Raw genomic sequence first — 23,094 nt, 5'->3', positions numbered from 1 at the left:
GCAGAAGTCCCTGCCTATGGCAGGGGGTTGGACTAGATGGCCTTCAGAGGTCCCTTCCAACCCATTCTATGATTCTATATTTCACTCCACCTTCGTTGTGAGACTAGGTAACCGGATGTTTTAGGTGCACGTCCAGACACGCTGTAGCCTGCACAGCAGGAAGGGACGGATCAGAGACTTGCCGCAGCGACACTGGGTGTCACGCCTTTTGCCATAGTTACTGCATCACAGTGATGTTAATGGTAATGTTCATCCTGCCCTTGGATGGGGAGGTAGTTTGCAGCACCCCTAGTCGGTAACGGCTCATCAGTTCGGGCCCATTAATTAACAAGGAGCTTTGTTTTGCCTCTGGTACGTTTGCTTGTTAGGCTCATGTCTCGGGAGGTGCTCAATGGCTTCCCCCTTTTCCAGGGTATCCCACTTGATCAGATCCACAGCCAGAAGATCCCGCTGCAATCAACGTTCCCGGCCAACTGCCATAAAACGGGAGCTGGCAGCCCCTTTAAAGGCCTCGGAGAGAGCCCCTTCTCTAACCACGTCGTGAGCAACCTTGGGCAGGGCCGGTGCCTGGTGGGGTTTGCTGTTGGTACCACACGGACACTCGTGCGACAGCTCTCGCTTTATTTGGAGAGACAGGGCTGATCCCCAAAGCTGTTGGTGGGGGTTCTGTCAGCGCACCCCTACCCTGGTGCCCGCCTTCAGCCCGTGGAATAGGGCCAGAGCAGCGGACTCGAGGGGCGCGAGTTTAGGGTCCATGCGGAGGGCAGGCGCGGCAGGCTTTCGGGCCTGGTCTGGCTGTGCAGGCGCGAGGGGTGGTCACCGGCTTCCGCTTGGTTTTGTAAAGCTGTGGCGATGCGCCTGTGGAGAGAGGAGGCTGCTGAGGCCCTCGGCTGAGCTGGCACAGAGGGACTCTCCTCCGCGGCACGGCCCAGAGCCGGCGAGGCTCACCCCCGCGGGCTGAGCTGCTGGCACGCCTTGGCCGAGGTGGACACCTGCACCCGCGGCACCAGGCGCAGGGATGTTCCTCCGGGCAGGCCCCGGAGCGAAGAGGCCAGTTCAAGCCTCTGACAGCAGCAGCAAACTCGGCAGAGCTTTCTGGCCAACCGCTACCTCCCCGCTCCGCAGCGGCCCAACTAGAAATGCTTCGTGGCCAGGAGCAGCCATCGCAGGCAGCAGCAGGGGGGGAAGTCAACGACTCACTCTTTTCTCTTCCTCCGCCACCGGATCAGGAGACAGCACACCAGTACGGCCAGCACCAGGGAAACCACGCCTGCTGTCGTGTCTGTCACCCAGTGCCAGCCAATGTCTTGCAGACGCGGAAAACTCCTGGTGCTCTGGGGACTGTAGGCAGTTGTGGTTCTCTCGCCGACCACACCTGGAGGAGCAATTCGGGACGTCAGTCCGTCCTGCGCACCACTGGTGAGCTTGTGGCACGTTTGATGTGGCCAGGAAGTTCTCTGTTTCCCGCCAGCGCGGGTGCCTGGGGGCATGCTCCCACCCTTTGGGACAGGTTGTTCCTCCAACCAAAACTCGGGGGGCCCGAAGCAGAGCACGGGGGGAGCGCAGCTGCTGGACCAGTCGCTCCTTTGAGGGCCACGGAGAGAAACCGTCCCTGCGGCGGGGACTGCCACCCCCAACCCTCCCTCCCCACGGGCCAGCGCCCACAGCCCCAGGGGACGGAGTCAGGCCTTCTCAAGACACTTGCGCCTTGCCCTCCCCTTCTGCCTCTTCCCCAGCGTGGGCACTGCTTGCGGCCACTGCCCGGTCTCGGGACGCGTCTCCCACGTAGGGACCCCAGCAAGACGGCTCAGTACCTGAGTCCACCTGGAAGAATTCATGCGCACCGTCGTGGGAGTCTCCTGGGGGCTTTGGCAGCGCTGCCAAGAAGCAGAGACGACAGGTAAAGCCTCAGCGTGGCTCAGCGACAGGGGATGCAGGAGGACGGGGAGGTTCCCCCTAAGCCCCTGCCCGATCTGGACCTCAGCTGGCGGCAGGGATCCCGCTCTGTGCTGCTCTTGCGCCTCAGGCCTCCCGGGCCTCCCGGCAAGCTCTGGGACGCAGCTACAGCGGGAGGTACAGTCGTGCAAGAGTCACGTTTCCCATCAGCTGCGCAACGTGGTCCCCAAACTCCTTCAGCTTTGGCGGCTGACGTGAAGTGCAAGAGCGGGCACCGGGGCGAGAGCCTGCCGCCACACAGCGATCCTGATGGGTGACCCCAGCTGACCACGGGACAGCGGTTACCTGGCATGCCGGTGCCTTGCATCGCCTCCGTCTCTTTGACAAAGGGTGGCAGCAAGCCACTGCTTCCTTCCGGAAACGCCTGCTCCTGCCCAGCCTCTTGGTCTGTCTCTGGAGAAAGGAAGCGGGACAGTTGGCTCAGATGGAACCGTTCCCCGTCAGGGAGATGGCTTCCTCAGGAGGCAATACTGCTCAAAGACCCGGACAAGTTGAGAGCAAACGCCTGGGCTTCGGGGCTGCGCCCAGTCCCTACTCCAAACAGCAGCCACGCCTGACCTGCCGGGAGACCAGCCATCTCCTGGGTTGCATTGCCCGTGGCGCGTTTTCGGCAAACTGCAAGATAACGCTAAATGCCTTCCTGCCGAGAGGACGGGGAGAAGCTGCAGCCAGGCCAGCCGGGGAAACAGCCCTGCTGAGAAGGGCTCCTCCTCCTTCAACAGGAGCTCAGCACACGCCAGGCCTCACACCTGACGTCTGCACGACCCAGCTCTGAGCCGCAATGGTAAAACTGGGGCAGCGGCTGCCCCTGGCGCTCGGCCTGAGCCACAACCGGCAGCAGAGTCTCTCCACCATCTCTGGGGCTCGCCAGCACCTGCGAGGCCTGAAACCCGGCGCTGCTGCGGCGAGGCTCTGATCGACCCCCTCCCGCTGTGCGGGCTACAGCCTGTCCAGACGCGCAGCTGAAACCTCTGGCTGTCGAGTCTCACGGCTGATGCGGAGTGAAATACACCCACCGTGCCTTTTCTCCAGTTCCTCCAGCGCTTGCTTTAGCACTTCCAACGACTCCAGGGACTTTTTTCCTCCTTCAGCATGGTTCTTTGCCCTTGGACGACCTTAACAGAAAGTATTGGGTTCAATTTGACAGGACTAAATTACGGAAAGCCCCCGCACAGCCTGTGAGGTCAGCAGAGACAGACCACTCATCCCTGTGATGCCAGCCGGGCTGTAGCCCAGCATCCAGCCGAGGAGCTGGCAGAGCCCTCCCTGCGGGCACCCCCCTAACTAAAGACCCAGAGAAGCCTCCGTCATCTCCTGCCATCGACATTGGCAGAACCGAACCGCAGCAGCGCCGAGGGGATCGCGCGAGGAGAGCGCACACACGTGCCGGTCTCTGTCCTCACGGCCGCGGAGGCGCCCGGCTGGCTGACCTCTGGGCTTTGAGCTGGCAGCTCGCAAAGGCAGGAAAGCGCCAGGACGTACCCACGCGAACTGCCGGAGGCTCGGTCCTGGAACCCAGCCGGGACACTGGATCACCTTCGCCTACAGGCAGGGCTGCAAAGAAGCGCAGGACAGAAAGCTGCCGTGACACAGTTCAAGGTGGTGCTTCTTCAGATCGGAGTGGCAGCGAAAGGACCCCTGGAGCCCACAGCGGCTCTAAACTCAAGCCCAGCAAGCGCGCCGGCTTGGCAGCCGGCACCGGGAGCAGCTCAGGCTCCGAGGGGCCAGCAAAGAGCTCCGCGAGGCAAAGCGCCCCAGGGCACATCGCTGAGGCCGACCCGCTCCCTCTCTGCTCTTCTGCATCCCTGCGCATCGGCCAGGGAAGGAGCAACTTGCATTTCACTCGGAAAGGAGATGCAAAGGTAAATGCTCCTTCCTGCCACCGACTTACCTGTGGGACTGCGCTCGGGCTCCAGGACGGGAACAGGCCAAGAAGTCGGGAAGCCGCCAACCACGAGAGGATCTTAGGGAAAATTGCACGCGAGTAAGCTCCTGCCACATGGCTGGTGTGGGTTCTGTCAAGGAAAGGGACGTGGAGAACTTACCTCCAGGATGCCCCGAGGGCTCCAAGCCAACATCCAGCTCAGAAGCTGGATAACCGTCGCCACCGTCCTCGTCTAGAAGCAAGCACAGAGGAGAAGCGTTTCCATTGCATGTTGGGATCCACTTGTGCCTCAGTGACCTGCGGGCCCTGGAAGGGGGTCAGCTAGCAACGTGGCAGCCAGGCGCGGGTGGAGATGGCCGCAGCTGCCGAGGGGCCTGGGGACCTCTTGGCTGGCTCCTTGCAGCTCCCCAAACGCTTTCCAGGCCACGTGCAACACCCCTCGAGGAGCGGACGGACCAACACACAGCCCCGCGGGGCTTTCTTGCCGGGAGAGCTCTCGCGCACCCAGAGGAAGCCCTCGCTAAAGCACTGGAGGGAAAAACCATCCTCCACGCTTCTTGGGGAGAAGGGCCCGCTGGCCCGTGAAAGGCTGCACCAGCTCCACCTGCTTACCTGCTCCCCGTGCTCGATACGGAGCAGCCCGGGCAGCCCTGGCATGCAGGGCCACCAGGAGGAAGAGGAGGAGGAGGAGGAGACGGCAGACAAGAGCCATGGCTCTCTGCACTTGCACCATTCTGCTGCTGCTGCTGCTGCTATCGCCGCTGCTGCTGCTGGTGCAGTCAGAGCCGGGGTCTGAGGGGTCGGTCTTTATGGCTGATGCGGCAGCGTGGGGATCTGTGACCTCACAGCCCTGCTGTGACCTCACAGGCGGGGCGAGGCTGCGTGGGGACGGGTCTCAGGGCGCTCGTGGAGAGCCGCTGGAGCACAGCTGGGGGAGCTGCCCTCGCGGGGAGGGGAGCACGTCCTGTCGGGGCAGCTCCGTCCGAGGGCTGGGACACAGTCCCACACGGGGCCGAGCCCGCAGCTCTGCCCTGTTTTCCGGGCGCTGACACAGGGGCAGCGAGGAGCTCACAGTGCCCCAGAACAACAGGGAGCCACAGCCACGGGATTTCTGGCTCCCCGGGTGCTGTTACCAACAGCTCGTGGGGCTGAGAAGCCAGTGACCTCAGTCTTGAGACAAGGCCAAGATCCCGTCCTGTAGGCAGCTTCCTGGCTGGAGCCCAGTTTGGGGCCTTGGGGGACCCCCGGGCTAACGAGTCACTTTGGCTTTACGGGCAAGATGAAGCCTTCACTTTTCCGCGTCTTCTCCGTCTGAAATTGAAGGCGATACTTTTGGTCAGGAACCTCAGAGAGCAAAGTCAATCAATAAAACAGAAGAAATAATCGTCTCTCATGTTAGTTGACATGCAAAAGGACACCTCGAGAGAGCCCGCGGTGGGTAGACGCTGCCTGACCAACCTCGTGGCCTTCGATGACGAAGTGCCTGCATCAGCACGCAAGGGGAGAGCGACGGATCGCAGCTCTCTGGTCTTCCGTAAGGCCTTTGACGCGGTCCCCCCGTGACATCCTTCTCTCTAAATTGGAGAGAGGCGGGTCTGATGGACGGACTGTTTGGTGGATAAGGAACGGGCGGGATGGTGGCATCCGGGGGGTAGTGGTCAACAGCTCAATGTCCAGGTGGAGATCAGTGACAAGTGGTGTCCCTCAGGGCTCCGTCCTGGGACCAGGCCTGTTTAATATTTCACCAGGGACACAGACCGGGGGATCGCTTCAAGTTGCGTCAGGGGAGGTTTAGATTGGATATGAGAGAGAATTTCTTCACCAAAAGAGTGGTCAAGCATTGGACCAGGCTGCCCAGAGAGGCGGTGCAGTCACCATCCCTGGAGGTGTTCAAAAAACATGTAGACGTGGCACTTTGGGGCATGGTTTAGTAGACATGATGGTGTTGGGTTGACGGTTGGACTCGATCTTAGAGGTCTTTTCCAACCTTAAGGATTCTATGATCGCGTGCACCCTCAGCGAGTTGGCAGGCAACACCAAGCTGAGCGGTGCGGTTGACCCTCCCGAGGGATGGGATGTCCCCCAGAGGGACCTGGACAAGCTGGCGAAGTGGGCCCATGTGAACCCTAGGAGGTTCAACAAGGCCAAGTGTAAGGTCCTGCACCGGGGTTGGGACAGCCCCCAGTGTCAATGCAGGCTGGGGGATGAAGGGATTGAGAGCAGCCCTGCCCAGGAGGACTTGGGGTACTGGTGGATGAGGAGCTCAACACGACCCATCGATGTGCACTGGCAGCCCAGAAAGCCAACCGTGTGCTGGGCTGCATCACCCGCAGCGTGACCAGCAGGTCAAGGTAGGGGATTCTGCCCCTCTGCTGTGGTGAGACCCCCCTGCAATACTGCATCCAGCTCGGGGGTCCCCCATCCAAAACAGAAGTGGAGCTGTTGGAGCGAGTCCAGAGGAGGCCACAGAGATGATCCGAGGGCTGGAGCACCTCTGCTATGGAGACAGGCTGAGAGCTGGGGTTGTTCAGCCTGGAGAAGAGGCGGCTTTGGGGAGATCTCATTGCGGCCTTTCAGTACTTAGAGGGGGCTTTTAAGAAAGGTGGGGACTGAGTTTTTAGTAGGGCCTGTAGCGATAGGATAAGGGTAACGGTTTTAACCTCACAGAGGGGAGATTCAGAGTAGATACAAGGAAGACGTTATTTATGCTGAGGGTGCTGAAACACTGGCACAGGTTGCCCAGAGAGGTGGTAGATGCCCCATCCCTGGAAACGTTCAAGGTCAGGTTGGACGGGGCTCTGAGCAACGTGATTGAGTTGCAGAAGTCCCTGCCTATGGCAGGGGGTTGGACTAGATGGCCTTCAGAGGTCCCTTCCAACCCATTCTATGATTCTATATTTCACTCCACCTTCGTTGTGAGACTAGGTAACCGGATGTTTTAGGTGCACGTCCAGACACGCTGTAGCCTGCACAGCAGGAAGGGACGGATCAGAGACTTGCCGCAGCGACACTGGGTGTCACGCCTTTTGCCATAGTTACTGCATCACAGTGATGTTAATGGTAATGTTCATCCTGCCCTTGGATGGGGAGGTAGTTTGCAGCACCCCTAGTCGGTAACGGCTCATCAGTTCGGGCCCATTAATTAACAAGGAGCTTTGTTTTGCCTCTGGTACGTTTGCTTGTTAGGCTCATGTCTCGGGAGGTGCTCAATGGCTTCCCCCTTTTCCAGGGTATCCCACTTGATCAGATCCACAGCCAGAAGATCCCGCTGCAATCAACGTTCCCGGCCAACTGCCATAAAACGGGAGCTGGCAGCCCCTTTAAAGGCCTCGGAGAGAGCCCCTTCTCTAACCACGTCGTGAGCAACCTTGGGCAGGGCCGGTGCCTGGTGGGGTTTGCTGTTGGTACCACACGGACACTTGTGCGACAGCTCTCGCTTTATTTGGAGAGACAGGGCTGATCCCCAAAGCTGTTGGTGGGGGTTCTGTCAGCGCACCCCTACCCTGGTGCCCGCCTTCAGCCCGTGGAATAGGGCCAGAGCAGCGGACTCGAGGGGCGCGAGTTTAGGGTCCATGTGGAGGGCAGGCGCGGCAGGCTTTCGGGCCTGGTCTGGCTGTGCAGGCGCGAGGGGTGGTCACCGGCTTCCGCTTGGTTTTGTAAAGCTGTGGCGATGCGCCTGTGGAGAGAGGAGGCTGCTGAGGCCCTCGGCTGAGCTGGCACAGAGGGACTCTCCTCCGCGGCACGGCCCAGAGCCGGCGAGGCTCACCCCCGCGGGCTGAGCTGCTGGCACGCCTTGGCCGAGGTGGACACCTGCACCCGCGGCACCAGGCGCAGGGATGTTCCTCCGGGCAGGCCCCGGAGCGAAGAGGCCAGTTCAAGCCTCTGACAGCAGCAGCAAACTCGGCAGAGCTTTCTGGCCAACCGCTACCTCCCCGCTCCGCAGCGGCCCAACTAGAAATGCTTCGTGGCCAGGAGCAGCCATCGCAGGCAGCAGCAGGGGGGGAAGTCAACGACTCACTCTTTTCTCTTCCTCCGCCACCGGATCAGGAGACAGCACACCAGTACGGCCAGCACCAGGGAAACCACGCCTGCTGTCGTGTCTGTCACCCAGTGCCAGCCAATGTCTTGCAGACGCGGAAAACTCCTGGTGCTCTGGGGACTGTAGGCAGTTGTGGTTCTCTCGCCGACCACACCTGGAGGAGCAATTCGGGACGTCAGTCCGTCCTGCGCACCACTGGTGAGCTTGTGGCACGTTTGATGTGGCCAGGAAGTTCTCTGTTTCCCGCCAGCGCGGGTGCCTGGGGGCATGCTCCCACCCTTTGGGACAGGTTGTTCCTCCAACCAAAACTCGGGGGGCCCGAAGCAGAGCACGGGGGGAGCGCAGCTGCTGGACCAGTCGCTCCTTTGAGGGCCACGGAGAGAAACCGTCCCTGCGGCGGGGACTGCCACCCCCAACCCTCCCTCCCCACGGGCCAGCGCCCACAGCCCCAGGGGACGGAGTCAGGCCTTCTCAAGACACTTGCGCCTTGCCCTCCCCTTCTGCCTCTTCCCCAGCGTGGGCACTGCTTGCGGCCACTGCCCGGTCTCGGGACGCGTCTCCCACGTAGGGACCCCAGCAAGACGGCTCAGTACCTGAGTCCACCTGGAAGAATTCATGCGCACCGTCGTGGGAGTCTCCTGGGGGCTTTGGCAGCGCTGCCAAGAAGCAGAGACGACAGGTAAAGCCTCAGCGTGGCTCAGCGACAGGGGATGCAGGAGGACGGGGAGGTTCCCCCTAAGCCCCTGCCCGATCTGGACCTCAGCTGGCGGCAGGGATCCCGCTCTGTGCTGCTCTTGCGCCTCAGGCCTCCCGGGCCTCCCGGCAAGCTCTGGGACGCAGCTACAGCGGGAGGTACAGTCGTGCAAGAGTCACGTTTCCCATCAGCTGCGCAATGTGGTCCCCAAACTCCTTCAGCTTTGGTGGCTGACGTGAAGTGCAAGAGCGGGCACCGGGGCGAGAGCCTGCCGCCACACAGCGATCCTGATGGGTGACCCCAGCTGACCACGGGACAGCGGTTACCTGGCATGCCGGTGCCTTGCATCGCCTCCGTCTCTTTGACAAAGGGTGGCAGCAAGCCACTGCTTCCTTCTGGAAACGCCTGCTCCTGCCCAGCCTCTTGGTCTGTCTCTGGAGAAAGGAAGCGGGACAGTTGGCTCAGATGGAACCGTTCCCCGTCAGGGAGATGGCTTCCTCAGGAGGCAATACTGCTCAAAGACCCGGACAAGTTGAGAGCAAACGCCTGGGCTTCGGGGCTGCGCCCAGTCCCTACTCCAAACAGCAGCCACGCCTGACCTGCCGGGAGACCAGCCATCTCCTGGGTTGCATTGCCCGTGGCGCGTTTTCGGCAAACTGCAAGATAACGCTAAATGCCTTCCTGCCGAGAGGACGGGGAGAAGCTGCAGCCAGGCCAGCCGGGGAAACAGCCCTGCTGAGAAGGGCTCCTCCTCCTTCAACAGGAGCTCAGCACACGCCAGGCCTCACACCTGACGTCTGCACGACCCAGCTCTGAGCCGCAATGGTAAAACTGGGGCAGCGGCTGCCCCTGGCGCTCGGCCTGAGCCACAACCGGCAGCAGAGTCTCTCCACCATCTCTGGGGCTCGCCAGCACCTGCGAGGCCTGAAACCCGGCGCTGCTGCGGCGAGGCTCTGATCGACCCCCTCCCGCTGTGCGGGCTACAGCCTGTCCAGACGCGCAGCTGAAACCTCTGGCTGTCGAGTCTCACGGCTGATGCGGAGTGAAATACACCCACCGTGCCTTTTCTCCAGTTCCTCCAGCGCTTGCTTTAGCACTTCCAACGACTCCAGGGACTTTTTTCCTCCTTCAGCATGGTTCTTTGCCCTTGGACGACCTTAACAGAAAGTATTGGGTTCAATTTGACAGGACTAAATTACGGAAAGCCCCCGCACAGCCTGTGAGGTCAGCAGAGACAGACCACTCATCCCTGTGATGCCAGCCGGGCTGTAGCCCAGCATCCAGCCGAGGAGCTGGCAGAGCCCTCCCTGCGGGCACCCCCCTAACTAAAGACCCAGAGAAGCCTCCGTCATCTCCTGCCATCGACATTGGCAGAACCGAACCGCAGCAGCGCCGAGGGGATCGCGCGAGGAGAGCGCACACACGTGCCGGTCTCTGTCCTCACGGCCGCGGAGGCGCCCGGCTGGCTGACCTCTGGGCTTTGAGCTGGCAGCTCGCAAAGGCAGGAAAGCGCCAGGACGTACCCACGCGAACTGCCGGAGGCTCGGTCCTGGAACCCAGCCGGGACACTGGATCACCTTCGCCTACAGGCAGGGCTGCAAAGAAGCGCAGGACAGAAAGCTGCCGTGACACAGTTCAAGGTGGTGCTTCTTCAGATCGGAGTGGCAGCGAAAGGACCCCTGGAGCCCACAGCGGCTCTAAACTCAAGCCCAGCAAGCGCGCCGGCTTGGCAGCCGGCACCGGGAGCAGCTCAGGCTCCGAGGGGCCAGCAAAGAGCTCCGCGAGGCAAAGCGCCCCAGGGCACATCGCTGAGGCCGACCCGCTCCCTCTCTGCTCTTCTGCATCCCTGCGCATCGGCCAGGGAAGGAGCAACTTGCATTTCACTCGGAAAGGAGATGCAAAGGTAAATGCTCCTTCCTGCCACCGACTTACCTGTGGGACTGCGCTCGGGCTCCAGGACGGGAACAGGCCAAGAAGTCGGGAAGCCGCCAACCACGAGAGGATCTTAGGGAAAATTGCACGCGAGTAAGCTCCTGCCACATGGCTGGTGTGGGTTCTGTCAAGGAAAGGGACGTGGAGAACTTACCTCCAGGATGCCCCGAGGGCTCCAAGCCAACATCCAGCTCAGAAGCTGGATAACCGTCGCCACCGTCCTCGTCTAGAAGCAAGCACAGAGGAGAAGCGTTTCCATTGCATGTTGGGATCCACTTGTGCCTCAGTGACCTGCGGGCCCTGGAAGGGGGTCAGCTAGCAACGTGGCAGCCAGGCGCGGGTGGAGATGGCCGCAGCTGCCGAGGGGCCTGGGGACCTCTTGGCTGGCTCCTTGCAGCTCCCCAAACGCTTTCCAGGCCACGTGCAACACCCCTCGAGGAGCGGACGGACCAACACACAGCCCCGCGGGGCTTTCTTGCCGGGAGAGCTCTCGCGCACCCAGAGGAAGCCCTCGCTAAAGCACTGGAGGGAAAAACCATCCTCCACGCTTCTTGGGGAGAAGGGCCCGCTGGCCCGTGAAAGGCTGCACCAGCTCCACCTGCTTACCTGCTCCCCGTGCTCGATACGGAGCAGCCCGGGCAGCCCTGGCATGCAGGGCCACCAGGAGGAAGAGGAGGAGGAGGAGGAGACGGCAGACAAGAGCCATGGCTCTCTGCACTTGCACCATTCTGCTGCTGCTGCTGCTGCTATCGCCGCTGCTGCTGCTGGTGCAGTCAGAGCCGGGGTCTGAGGGGTCGGTCTTTATGGCTGATGCGGCAGCGTGGGGATCTGTGACCTCACAGCCCTGCTGTGACCTCACAGGCGGGGCGAGGCTGCGTGGGGACGGGTCTCAGGGCGCTCGTGGAGAGCCGCTGGAGCACAGCTGGGGGAGCTGCCCTCGCGGGGAGGGGAGCACGTCCTGTCGGGGCAGCTCCGTCCGAGGGCTGGGACACAGTCCCACACGGGGCCGAGCCCGCAGCTCTGCCCTGTTTTCCGGGCGCTGACACAGGGGCAGCGAGGAGCTCACAGTGCCCCAGAACAACAGGGAGCCACAGCCACGGGATTTCTGGCTCCCCGGGTGCTGTTACCAACAGCTCGTGGGGCTGAGAAGCCAGTGACCTCAGTCTTGAGACAAGGCCAAGATCCCGTCCTGTAGGCAGCTTCCTGGCTGGAGCCCAGTTTGGGGCCTTGGGGGACCCCCGGGCTAACGAGTCACTTTGGCTTTACGGGCAAGATGAAGCCTTCACTTTTCCGCGTCTTCTCCGTCTGAAATTGAAGGCGATACTTTTGGTCAGGAACCTCAGAGAGCAAAGTCAATCAATAAAACAGAAGAAATAATCGTCTCTCATGTTAGTTGACATGCAAAAGGACACCTCGAGAGAGCCCGCGGTGGGTAGACGCTGCCTGACCAACCTCGTGGCCTTCGATGACGGAGTGCCTGCATCAGCACGCAAGGGGAGAGCGACGGATCGCAGCTCTCTGGTCTTCCGTAAGGCCTTTGACGCGGTCCCCCCGTGACATCCTTCTCTCTAAATTGGAGAGAGGCGGGTCTGATGGACGGACTGTTTGGTGGATAAGGAACGGGCGGGATGGTGGCATCCGGGGGGTAGCGGTCAACAGCTCAATGTCCAGGTGGAGATCAGTGACAAGTGGTGTCCCTCAGGGCTCCGTCCTGGGACCAGGCCTGTTTAATATTTCACCAGGGACACAGACCGGGGGATCGCGTGCACCCTCAGCGAGTCAATCTGAACATGAAACATGTTAGGGGAAGTCAAATGGCCTTTGCCCCTGAAAGCAGGTGGCAGAGGAAGAATTGGTCTGAGCGGCTTTGGTTGGAGTGGAGCAGAAGTTACGTTCACTTTAGGGTCTGAGAGAGCCTGGTGCCTCCGCTACCACAAATTATATCAAAATGCAGGGTTTGCCTGGTTACGCCCCCACTCGTCATATTCTCCTTGCAGGAAGCTGGCTGAGTGGTGGTGCTACCTTCTGCACAGGCTTTGGTTGAGTCCTGGCCTGCTGGGGAGGTTTGGTTTTTTCTCTGTTCTTCAGCCATCCACAGGGAGAATGGAAATCATCTGAAAAACAGCGTGCCAGTTGCCAGTGAGGGCTGGAGTGTCCCGCCCCAAGCAAGCAACCCTGGAAATTCATCACAAGGTCCTGAACAGACACTGGCGTCCTCTTAACTACAGACCGTTTTTAAGCGTTACATGCTAAGCCAGTATGGAACACGCAACAAAAAGTTTTATTTTTAGCTCTGAGTCTTCCACAGAGAAACAGCATTCGTTTACTTTGGGTAAGATGTACATTTCAGGAAGTATTTTCATTTCTAAATATTCACACTACATCTTGGCCTAAACACTCAATAGTCCTCTCCTGTGAAAAACAGAGAGCTCTGTCCTTCATTTTGACTCCTGGATGAAGAAAAAAAAAATTCTTTAATTCCTCTTGCCCCTTCTTTTACTCAGCTCCCCTTGTCTCTTGAGAACAGAGTGCTGCTCTCAGGCAAATGCTTGCATTTTTCTCTCTCCACCCACACAGAATAGTGCAGGAAAAAGGAGCTGAGATTTTCCTGTGCCTCTTGGATCAAAACTGATTTATTTGAGGCCTGGGCCTGTCAGCATGTCATCTGTGCATAGCTGATTCTGCTGATAACGAATTCTCCTCTGTTATTCTGTGCATTTCGATGAGTAAATAACTGACACACATCTAGTTACCTTCTAAAGCATTCCGAGAAGAGAACATGATCTTAATTCTCTGATGGCCAATGACTTTATGGTGCAGTATTTGCTTTGTTCTCGTTCTTTAGGGCCGCCGCTCAATCGGTAAAAGCCCACCTAGAAAAAAAACAAATTAAGATTTAGTGCTGTTTCAACTTGTGCTGCTCTCCTGCAATGCTACACAGTGCAGAAGGGAGACAATGGGCAACGAGAGACAGCAGCTCCCATATGAACACGAAGCATGGCACGGTCTCACTAACGAAATGAGTTAAAATGAGGAATGCTTTTTGGTTTAGTGACACGGGGTAAGAGGTTCAGCAGCACTCCCTGCTCTGCGTATCTATTTTCCACAGATGATTGTACAGTCCATTTACTTGGGAGCTATGTCAGGTGGTGGGGTAGCAAGTTACCAAAAATTTTGTAGGACATGCTGTCAACCAAATAAGCTAGCAAGAGGTGTTTCCCATGTTGGCCAAATGACAAGTTGCTCCCCAGAGAGGGGACTGGAGATCTGATGTCCTGAGACGCTTGTTTTCAGTCGGATGAATATTCCCTTCTAAGCCAACGCAGAACTTTAGAAAGCCATCTAAGTTCCCTGCTTCAGGCTTCATGATCTTCAGTGAGTGCCTGTAAAGAGTCATTCTCTCAGCCACAGCACAAGATACTAAAATATGAAAGTACCAAAAAAAAAAAAAAAAAGAAAAAAAGACCCTACCATTCTGAAGGAGACACGTGAGACTAGTTGGGTATGTGAAGCTGAAAGCTTAGGTAGAAGATAGACCCAACAGTTGGGCACGGGTTGAGAGGGAATTTCATAAAACAGGTATTTCTTTACCTGTGAACTGGTAAAACAAAAAATCATCCAGAGTTTTTCTTAGTCACTGCACCTACCAGTGAGGAAATTCACCATGACAGCAGTTTTGCATCTAAGACAGACGCAATACTACAGGTGTCTCTTTCTGTGCCGCTAGGACTTAGAAACGTGAGAAAGGGTATCACTGCAAACCTTCATGGCAGCCTCCGGCCTCCGCTGGAAATACCGCACCATGCACACCGCGGCAAACACCATCCTCCTAAAACCCTGCAGCGAACCAGGGACAGGCTGCCACGGCAGGTTGGAACGCGCTGAATGCTGCCGAGCATCAGCAGTTCGTACTGTCAGGACACAACACCAGGGCACTGGAAGCATCCCAGGCCTGACGAAGTACAGCAGAGGATGACAGTGGGGAGGGGAGTCCACCCTACTCCCGGTTTGTTGCCTTGGAGGAGTTCCTACCCCCACTTCTGCATTTCCTAGAGCTTTACTACAAGAGCACAGAAGATCCTCTGAACTGTCACGGGCAACATGCTGGTGATGCAGGAGAGAGCGGGGAAGACACCAACCCTCTTTCCCAGCATCTTCTAGAGGAGAATAAATTGGGACTGACCTACTGCAAACAGCGGTAGGAACAGATTTCTTCATGGGAGGCAATAAACCAACCCATTTGTTTCTTTTTTTCTTACCTTAAACCCACAGCTTCTATGCTCTCTCTGCCAGTTAGGGACACGTGCCAGCAGCAGCGCACTGCTGAATTATGAAAACCAGTTTCCAATGTAGCCTCGGGCTCTGGGCTAATCCTTGAAAGGGTCTACACCAACATAGCTATTTTACAAGTACACTTTTAGTAATAAAAGTATTCCACGTTGAACCGAAACTGAGAAATCCAATGTCTGTATCTGACTTGCAGGGGATCTATTTGCTTCCAGTAAGTCAGGCTCCAGAAAATGCATGTGAACTTTGCCCATTTACCCTTTAAACTGGCTCAGAATGACAATCTAAAAACCAAACAAGCCACCGCCAAAAAACCCAACCAAAAAAACCCAAACCCAAACCAAAAAAGAGAAGAATATGAACATCACTAGCAGGACCCCATCCGGTACTTCTGGACTTGCTCTATGAGGGTGGGCACTAATATGGCCACATTTCTCAGCCAAACGACCGTTCGTCCATTTTCCTCCCCTGCCTCGATAAAGTCAGTGCTGTCTCTTAAGATGACATACGAACATTTACCAGGAGAGCCGAGATCCTGCATCTCCCCATATCCTCATATTCCCCAACTGTTAACAGACTTGAAATAAAAAGCCACATCGAACTACTCCTTTGTCAGCCAGAACGTGGTTTTGGCCAAAGCTTTTATTTGATGTACCTTACACACCAGAAAGCCAAATAACATACAGAGTATTGCCCTGAGGTCTCAAAGCACCTTTGCTGACCTCGTCCTCGAGTTCTCAAAGAGATGCTCTGATTGTGCCTACTTCAATGGTCAGGCAGAGACAGATACGGATCTAAACAGCCTGACTCCGGAGTCTCCAAAGGAAAAATCCACCCTGCTGGCAAATAAGCTGGGTTGAAATATTCCATTGCTAGGAAGGGTTTCACGTCTCAGAAATTAGTAGGTGGCAAGCTATTAAAAATGAGCGGATGTGAAAATAATACTCACTTGACTGGCATACATATATATATATGTGTGTATATATATGTGTGTGTGTGTGTATATATATATATATGTCTTGAAAGCCAAAGTCTCAGTTTAAGTATTTCAATGGATATTTTGTCACAGCATATAAAGATTTTTTCCAGGGCTTTACTTAATTTGCAAAAATAAATAAATAAATAAAATTTTCTCTTATACATCCACTAAGGAGAATTTGACCCATGTTACTCAAAATCCATGGGAGCGTTATCCGTCCCTGCCTGCTCCATCCAAGCGATGTGACCTTTGTACCACCGTAAAGGTTAGCCAATGCCACCTGAGAATTAATAAATTGCATACTGGGCTTCCGTAAGATTAAAGAAGAAAATGGTGGGTGTCCTTATATTGCAATTCATGCTACCAGTTTCACTGATAATTGTAATAGCATTCGCATGCAGGTAGGAACTGGCTTCCAACGAGTGACATGGTAAAGACAATAAATGAAGAAATACCATGCTTGGAAACAGATAAATAGCTCTGCTTCCAGAAAGATAATGTACTAAATCCAAAACAGTGACTACATAACTTTTTACTTCTGGGTGCACCTTCTATTTCTGTAGTCTCTGCACTTTGGATCCGAACGACATTCACTATCTTTTTGCTGACTTCAGACATCTTTTGATCAAAATAGTTGGATTACGACGCGTATCCAAATACCTCAAATACTACAACAGTTGAAGTACTACGAAACCCACTTTTCAGTACATTATCACATTTGCTCTCGAGCTGAGGCCAGTTAATGTAAGATGTCCGTATGACAACCACAGCAAATCACAACAAAAGGAGGATGGACCGAGGTGTCCTGTCCCTGTGGCCTACGCAGCCGGAGATCCTCCTTCGACCCTGGCTGCGCTGCAGCCCCACCGAGCACCAAGAAAAGGGCTCTGCTGAGAGGAAACAAACTTCCTCTGTATCGAGATACCAATGTAGCGTGCAAAGAATTCAAAGGGAATGTTCTACACTAACACGAAACTCCAAAAGCATTCCGCGCTGGCAGTGACACTGGCTGACTGCAACACACGCTGAAAATAACACCGTACTTCCCACGCAGGGTTTCCACGTGCTCCTATAGATACTCCTATTTTCACACCTGCACATCCTATCTCAGTTACAGAGCACACCTCCTTCCAGCGTCCTCTGCTACTCTGCAGCACACAGCACAACTCGCAGGACCCAAAAGTTACGGAAAAAGGAGAAGGAGAGGCTGCTGGTGAAACAATAGGGATTACAAATTGTTTTCTGAAGGTACCAGTGACTAGAAAACTCTTCCTACGCCACAATCAGACTCAACGTTCAAGCAGACGTTTGGCTTCAATTCCCAGCGTAGTGTCGCCCATTTATTCCTCTTGCTTTCTCTGGGAAAGCTCTTGAATCAGAAAGATGGGGGAGAAACAACTCTCCTTAACTACTGGTCTGAAGCCTGCAGGCTTTGCTCCTCATTTCTAGCTCATTGACAGAGGTTTGCTACATGTAAGAAAATGTATGTATGTCTGAGACCTGAAGGCCAAATCTTCATTCCCATGGAGTAGGAATATTCCAAGTAAGCAGAGCACAGAACCAACCAGCTCTGCCCCAACCAAACTTGCAATCGTGTCCACGGAGAGCTGTGGTGAGCTGGAGATAACAAAAGACGGAATGTAATTGCTATGACAACCACTATTAACATTCCCAAAGGGCAACGACCGATCAGTGTGTGTGCACATGCACCCTTATCCACCTGTTCAGGAGTATACTTGTCCAGTTTCCTGGCTTTCTTTCAGTCATTAATCTATATTAACTCTAATTCCCTAGCTCCTGTATAACACACGATATATTTAACAGTAGCTGAGGTATGCCCTGCGTGGTTTCTGTATCCCTGTCTACAAGCAGCAAGCCAAATGCTACTGTCTTGATAAATACGCAAGCCTTACTGACTTTCAACACTGGACACAGAAGCCTTGAATGTATTTCAGTACCTGGCAGAAAGCAGGTTCCTCAAACAGCTGCCACGTTAGCTTTCGATGTCATTGAGTTATTCCATTCTCTAAAAAATGCATTTTAAAGATGTTAATGATAACAAAAGGAATATTGCTAACAAGGTGCAGTCTGACTTTTTGAAGCAGCTTTCAGCACAAGGGAGTGAAAACATGAATTGAAATGAGTGGACAAACCCAAAAGATGCAATTCTCAATGAAAAACTACAGGTAATAAAATCATTAACCACCACAAGGAACTTCCCTTACATTGAGATGCAAAACTCTTCTAATTAGAGTAACAGACGCTGGATTGCTTGAACATCTCTGAGCATGAACCACCTAAAAGCGTACTTAAATCGAGCCCGAGGTATTCCAGCAGAAGGGAGAACGTCCCGGTGCAATACAGGGATTTCTCACACCTGCTGGGTGGGCTCCGAGATGCAAGAGATCCAATTAAACTGTCGGCATCTCAGAGCAGGGAACTGCCGCTGCCGTGGAGATGTTATGACAGAGACTGGGGCCGGTTCTAGAAGCCCGGTGCCAGGGAGAGGGGCTGCTCTGGCAGCTGTCAGAAAAGGGTCTTCCTCGTGTGCTGAGCCACCATGGAAACCTTGAGACAGACGCTCTTCTGTCCCCTGTGCCTGGAGCTGTTCACACTCCCCATCCTGGTCCTGTCCTGCACACACAACTTCTGCAAGCAATGCCTGGAGAAGATCCTGCTACACCAAAACCGTCACCATGTCAACGGGTTTTTCCACTGCCCCCTGTGCAGGCAGGTAAGGAGGGGTGATCCTACGTTCTCTGGGGAAGCTGGGCAGATGCCCTGTCTCAGCGTCAGGAGACCTTCGTTTTAGTTTGAAGTGGCAGGTACTTCCCTTCTCTTCGCTGGAGGACAACAGTTCTCACAAGGAGGAACACGCCATGTCGTATTTGTAACGAACGGCACAGGGTCTTTGCAATCGCTCCCACGTTTTTAATAGTGTGGCACCTGCATTTCTGGTCCCTGAACTCACTGCTGCCGCACCGGAGCCTAGCCTCACGATCCTTGCGCTCCTACCGGAGGGAAAATGTGCAAGTGCCAAAAGCTATCTTCTTTAAATTAGGCATTTTCTGGGATTCTGACTAAACAAGCTATTTGCTTACCACTGTTTCCCAGTTCCACAGGTTGCAGATTTATTACATAAGAGAATCAGAAGGTTTTCTTGAAATTTGGAACATACTTATTTTAATATCCCTATTTTATGGACTTCTGTCAGTGCTAAGACCACTGTGAAGGCTTTTCTTAGGTACAGACTCTGCCAGCAAATGCATTTTAAAGCCTTCTCATAGTCTTTAGGGAGGCAAACCCTTAATTCAGTAAGAACTGAAGACATCTCTATTCTCCGTCTAGCACGCAAGTAAATCTACTGACTCCAGGGAGTAAAAGGTTCAGGACTGGACTCTCACGATGCCTTCAGGACATGCCTCGGAATACTTAATAAATACCTTTTCCCTGTTAACAGAAACTCTAAGATTTCTCTGCTTGATTTGCTAAATTCCATATTTCAGACTAAACAATGCAATTCCCGTTGGTTTAGAGTAAAATCCCTATACTCGGAGGCAGAGTATGGGCAAGTGATACTCATGAGCCTTCAAGGTACAAAACATATGTTTGAACGAACTGGCTGTCTAGGTACTTCTGCAATATTTCACCACAGTTCAAATCCTATTAATGTAAATAGCAACAAAATAAAAAGGATGTATTTTTTTCTACATTATACTGAATTATCAGAAAAACAAAGTGTTCCTCCATCACTCAAACTCTTTTACTATTTTTTTTCCTTTGTAGATCATTTATTTGAGGGGCAGAGGAATTGTCAACCTGCTATGAAATAGTCTAGTTGAAAGCATACTGGAAAAATATAAATATGAGCTTGAAAAAATCTGTACTCAGGAGAAAAGACAGTTGTCCCAAATCTGTGAAGAACATGGAGAAAACATGAATTTGGTATGAATTTTAATCTATCCCTTTTCATTTTAGTAATTTGCACGCTTTCTGTCCTACGAGTGCTAAGTCCCTACTAAGTCCAGAATTTATCTATTGGAAGTCCTAGTGGATGATCAATACTTCATAAAGTCCTTACATACAGCAAAGTTATGATACTAACAAATTATATTATATTAAGATACAGAAATTTCTTCCAAAATTATAACAGAAAAAAAGAGATAATACTGACTATTGATAAGGACTTCTTACCCAGAATATTTTTATCCATCCCACTAACAAACAGGGAAATTATTGCAGCCACTGGCAAGCAGCTTCATAAACTTCCAAAGCACTGTAATGTTTTTAAAAGTCAAGCACAACCTTTTAGACATAGTAACAGCAGAACTGAAACTATTCTTATTGAACCTGACCAAGTGGTGTCAGATCAGTTACCATCTTGGCCTTTTCTAAGCACCGCGCTATCATGACTAGAAAGGACCAGCGTGTCCTTCCCTTATTCATCCCAAATACTCCATTTCCCAATAACCCACTGACGAAGTCAGCTGCAAAAGCCAAAGCAGCCTGGCTAGAGGTAAGCACATGAGCAGCCCCATTGAAATCAGTCCTCCGAGAGGTCCAAGCTCTCAGTCCTCAAGGAGTTCAATCATTCTACTGCCATTCCTACCACCCCAGCACTTACGAGAGAAAGCCACACCATAATCATAAATAGCTCAAAGACACAAAAACCCTTCATTCACTCCATGGCCTGGAAGACTCAGCACCACAGATGGTGATTAGTCATCACTTTTTAGATACATCGTGGGTGCAGATTGTCCTTTTGTCTTTAGAAACTGCATCTCCTCTTTGTAGTCTCCCACTGACTTCCCTGCACCTCACTCAAGCCCCTCAGTCACACACTCCGAAAGTTTTTTTTCTTTTTCTTTTTTCTTTTTTTTTTTTAACAAAACTTCATCTGCCTTCTGGTCTGCTTTTCAGTCTCACAATGCCACTGCGGTATCTCCTCCCGTTCCACCAGTGAAGCCATTGCTCACTGCGTCCCACACAGATGCGTGCTTTCATCACTCAGGCATGAAAAGCACTTCCTGAACTAAGCCATAAATCAGAGCTCTCTCCCTCCTATAAAACACCTCGGTTTGTGTGTGACTAATCACACGGAAACAAAATTAAAAATATAGCAGAAAATATGTATTTATTTTTCCTGCAGATATCACTTATCTCCATCATTCTTAAGTTTCTCAGGAAGGGCTGGATCTTCACCTGCAGTTATGCATCAGTTTCCACTATCCCCCATCACCGAGATGCAAAATACCTAATACCGTGTGTGCTGTAAGCCCCAGTAATGCGGCTGACCGAATGTGAAACTTCCCTATACCACCCGATACCAAAATTCACATGACATACAGGAAGGGAGTACGCTTTTTTTTTTTTTACTCAGCAACTAAAAGGCACGTGGTTCGGCAAAAATTTGTATCGCGTACTGCAAATGCCAACAGACCAACCACGGCGTAACAGCAATCTGGGTTTGGAAGACAAACGCTACTGCACTAGTCACCAGCAATACTCCATTTTGGCACTTCTAATAACAGACAGACCAACAAGTCACTTTTAGATTATTTTGCTTATACATAGATATTAACTCTCCTGGTGTGTTTCTTCTCTCTCAGATGTGCCTGACTGACGATGAGCCAATATGTGCTGTCTGTAAACTCTTTGGAAAACACGAGGACCACAATGTTGCAAAAGTCTCAGAAGCTTACAGTGCAAGGAAAAAAGCATTTATAAAAAAATTACACTTAGTTCATACGAAATCTGAAGAAGCTAGGAAGGTACAAGTGACTCATTCAAGATGGTACAAACAAAAATCGCATGATTCCTGGATGTTGGACAGAACATGAGCATGCTGTGGTTTGATTCCGATAGGAGGCAGTCAATTTGTAGATTTTTCAAACAAGGGTTAGGATATACAAGACAAAATGGCTTAGCAGGAAGAGGATAAGAACATATTTTAATCCTTACTTAGACTGTATTACAGCCCCAGCCAAACTGGCTCTTTGGTTCTTGTTCACCTAGGTATGAGTTTTGAATACCAAAGCTTTTCCCACATCATCTTCAAAGTTTGTTAAGTAAGTTCATTAAGTAGATGAAGAAAGATATTACTGGATGCGGGCTTGCCAATTCTAACCGCCGGTCTCTGCAAAGAACACGCAGTACATGCAACCTGCCATCCCAAATGCTCATAGTAAGATGTGCAGAGCACAGCTATTCCTGCAGAATACCTCACAGCCAATGTCGTTCCTAGGTAAGCAGGCTTGCAAGGAGGCATTCTGCTCGCCTCGAGGCTACCTTCGCAACGAAGGCTTGAGCATGGCAGACAGTTTCCACAGCTTCCTACAGAAAACACATCACATTCCCAAGGAAAGACATTTTGAGAGACCCATTTTGAAAAGCAGCCTGCAGTTCAGGTCACTTGCTAACTTAGAGATAAAAGAGCAAAACGTCTCAAAATGCATTTATAATTATTGAGATTTTCATTTGGCGTTGAGCGCCAACGACTGCCAAAACTGTAAAGAGTACAGAGCCTACAATGTATATCTTGTGTTGGGTTTGCGTGGCAGGGTTTTGATGGCGGGGGGGCTACAGGGGTGGCTTCTGTGAGAAGCTGCTAGAAGCTCCCCCTGTGTCTGACAGAGCCAATGCCAGCCGGCTCCACGATGGATCCGCCCCTGGCCAAGGCCAAGCCAATCAGCGCCTCTGTGATAACATATTTAAGAAGAAAAACACTTAGAGAGGGAAACAATCAACAACAGTACTGATAACAGATATTCACAATGGGTGATAACAAAGAACAATTTACCGATCCGACGACCGACCAACCGGACGCTCAGCCTGTCCCGGAGCCACACCGCACCCGCCCCTGCCCGACTGGCCCCCTTTTATGGTGAGCATGAGGTCACACGGTATGGAATAGCCCCCGGCCAGCTTGGCTCACCTGTCCTGGCTCTTTGTGAAATTAACTCTGTCCTTGCCAGAACCAGGACAATCTACATATCATGTTTTTTCAAAGTGAAAAGTGCACTTCCCCATTCTGAGCACTACTCGGAGACATGACTATGATGCAATACATAACTTTTTGTTAATGTACTCCACACAGGAAGCTGAAAAGCTGATTAATGAGCTAACAGCTGGCGCTACAGACACCAAGGTGATGATTGACACAGTTGGAATGGGTTTGCTGAAGGGCATATGGTACCGAATGGCTGAACTGCAATCCAAGTTACACCTTGAGTATTCTACAAAACTGGAGAAACTGCAGGTAATCTCAGACAAGGCTGAAGCTTCTGGACAGCTTTACCAGCAAATGGAAACCCTCCTGGAAC

At 53.3% G+C, this 23,094-nt stretch overlaps 1 protein-coding gene across 1 annotated transcript; it reads right to left on the bottom strand.

Moving 5' to 3' along the window:
- Window positions 1-607: 607 nt before the first annotated feature.
- On the bottom strand, window positions 608-5,287 carry LOC129211294 (uncharacterized). Its single transcript, XM_054838151.1, has 9 exons — window positions 4,454-5,287; window positions 4,002-4,073; window positions 3,848-3,919; window positions 3,439-3,510; window positions 2,973-3,071; window positions 2,242-2,349; window positions 1,815-1,877; window positions 1,201-1,375; window positions 608-858 (listed from the first exon to the last, which is right to left on the bottom strand). Exons 1-9 carry the CDS (start codon window positions 4,572-4,574, stop codon window positions 699-701), a joined length of 942 nt encoding a protein of 313 aa, XP_054694126.1. The 5' UTR covers window positions 4,575-5,287; the 3' UTR covers window positions 608-698.
- Window positions 5,288-23,094: the final 17,807 nt, after the last annotated feature.

The sequence above is a fragment of the Grus americana genome, chromosome 11 (assembly GCF_028858705.1).
Source record: "Grus americana isolate bGruAme1 chromosome 11, bGruAme1.mat, whole genome shotgun sequence".
Taxonomy (NCBI): domain Eukaryota; kingdom Metazoa; phylum Chordata; class Aves; order Gruiformes; family Gruidae; genus Grus; species Grus americana.
The sequence above is the reverse complement of the archived record's forward strand: the minus strand, read 5'-3'. Positions and strand labels throughout refer to the sequence as shown.

Excerpts from the sequence above, each read along its gene's own strand:
- LOC129211294 (XM_054838151.1), bottom strand. The coding sequence starts at position 4,574 with ATGGTGCAAGTGCAGAGAGCCATGGCTCTTGTCTGCCGTCTCCTCCTC. Across the intron at positions 4,074-4,453 it reads GTATCGAGCACGGGGAGCAG|ACGAGGACGGTGGCGACGGT; the intron begins GTAAGCAGGTGG and ends GCTTGCTTCTAG. Across the intron at positions 3,920-4,001 it reads GCCCTCGGGGCATCCTGGAG|ATCCTCTCGTGGTTGGCGGC; the intron begins GTAAGTTCTCCA and ends ATTTTCCCTAAG.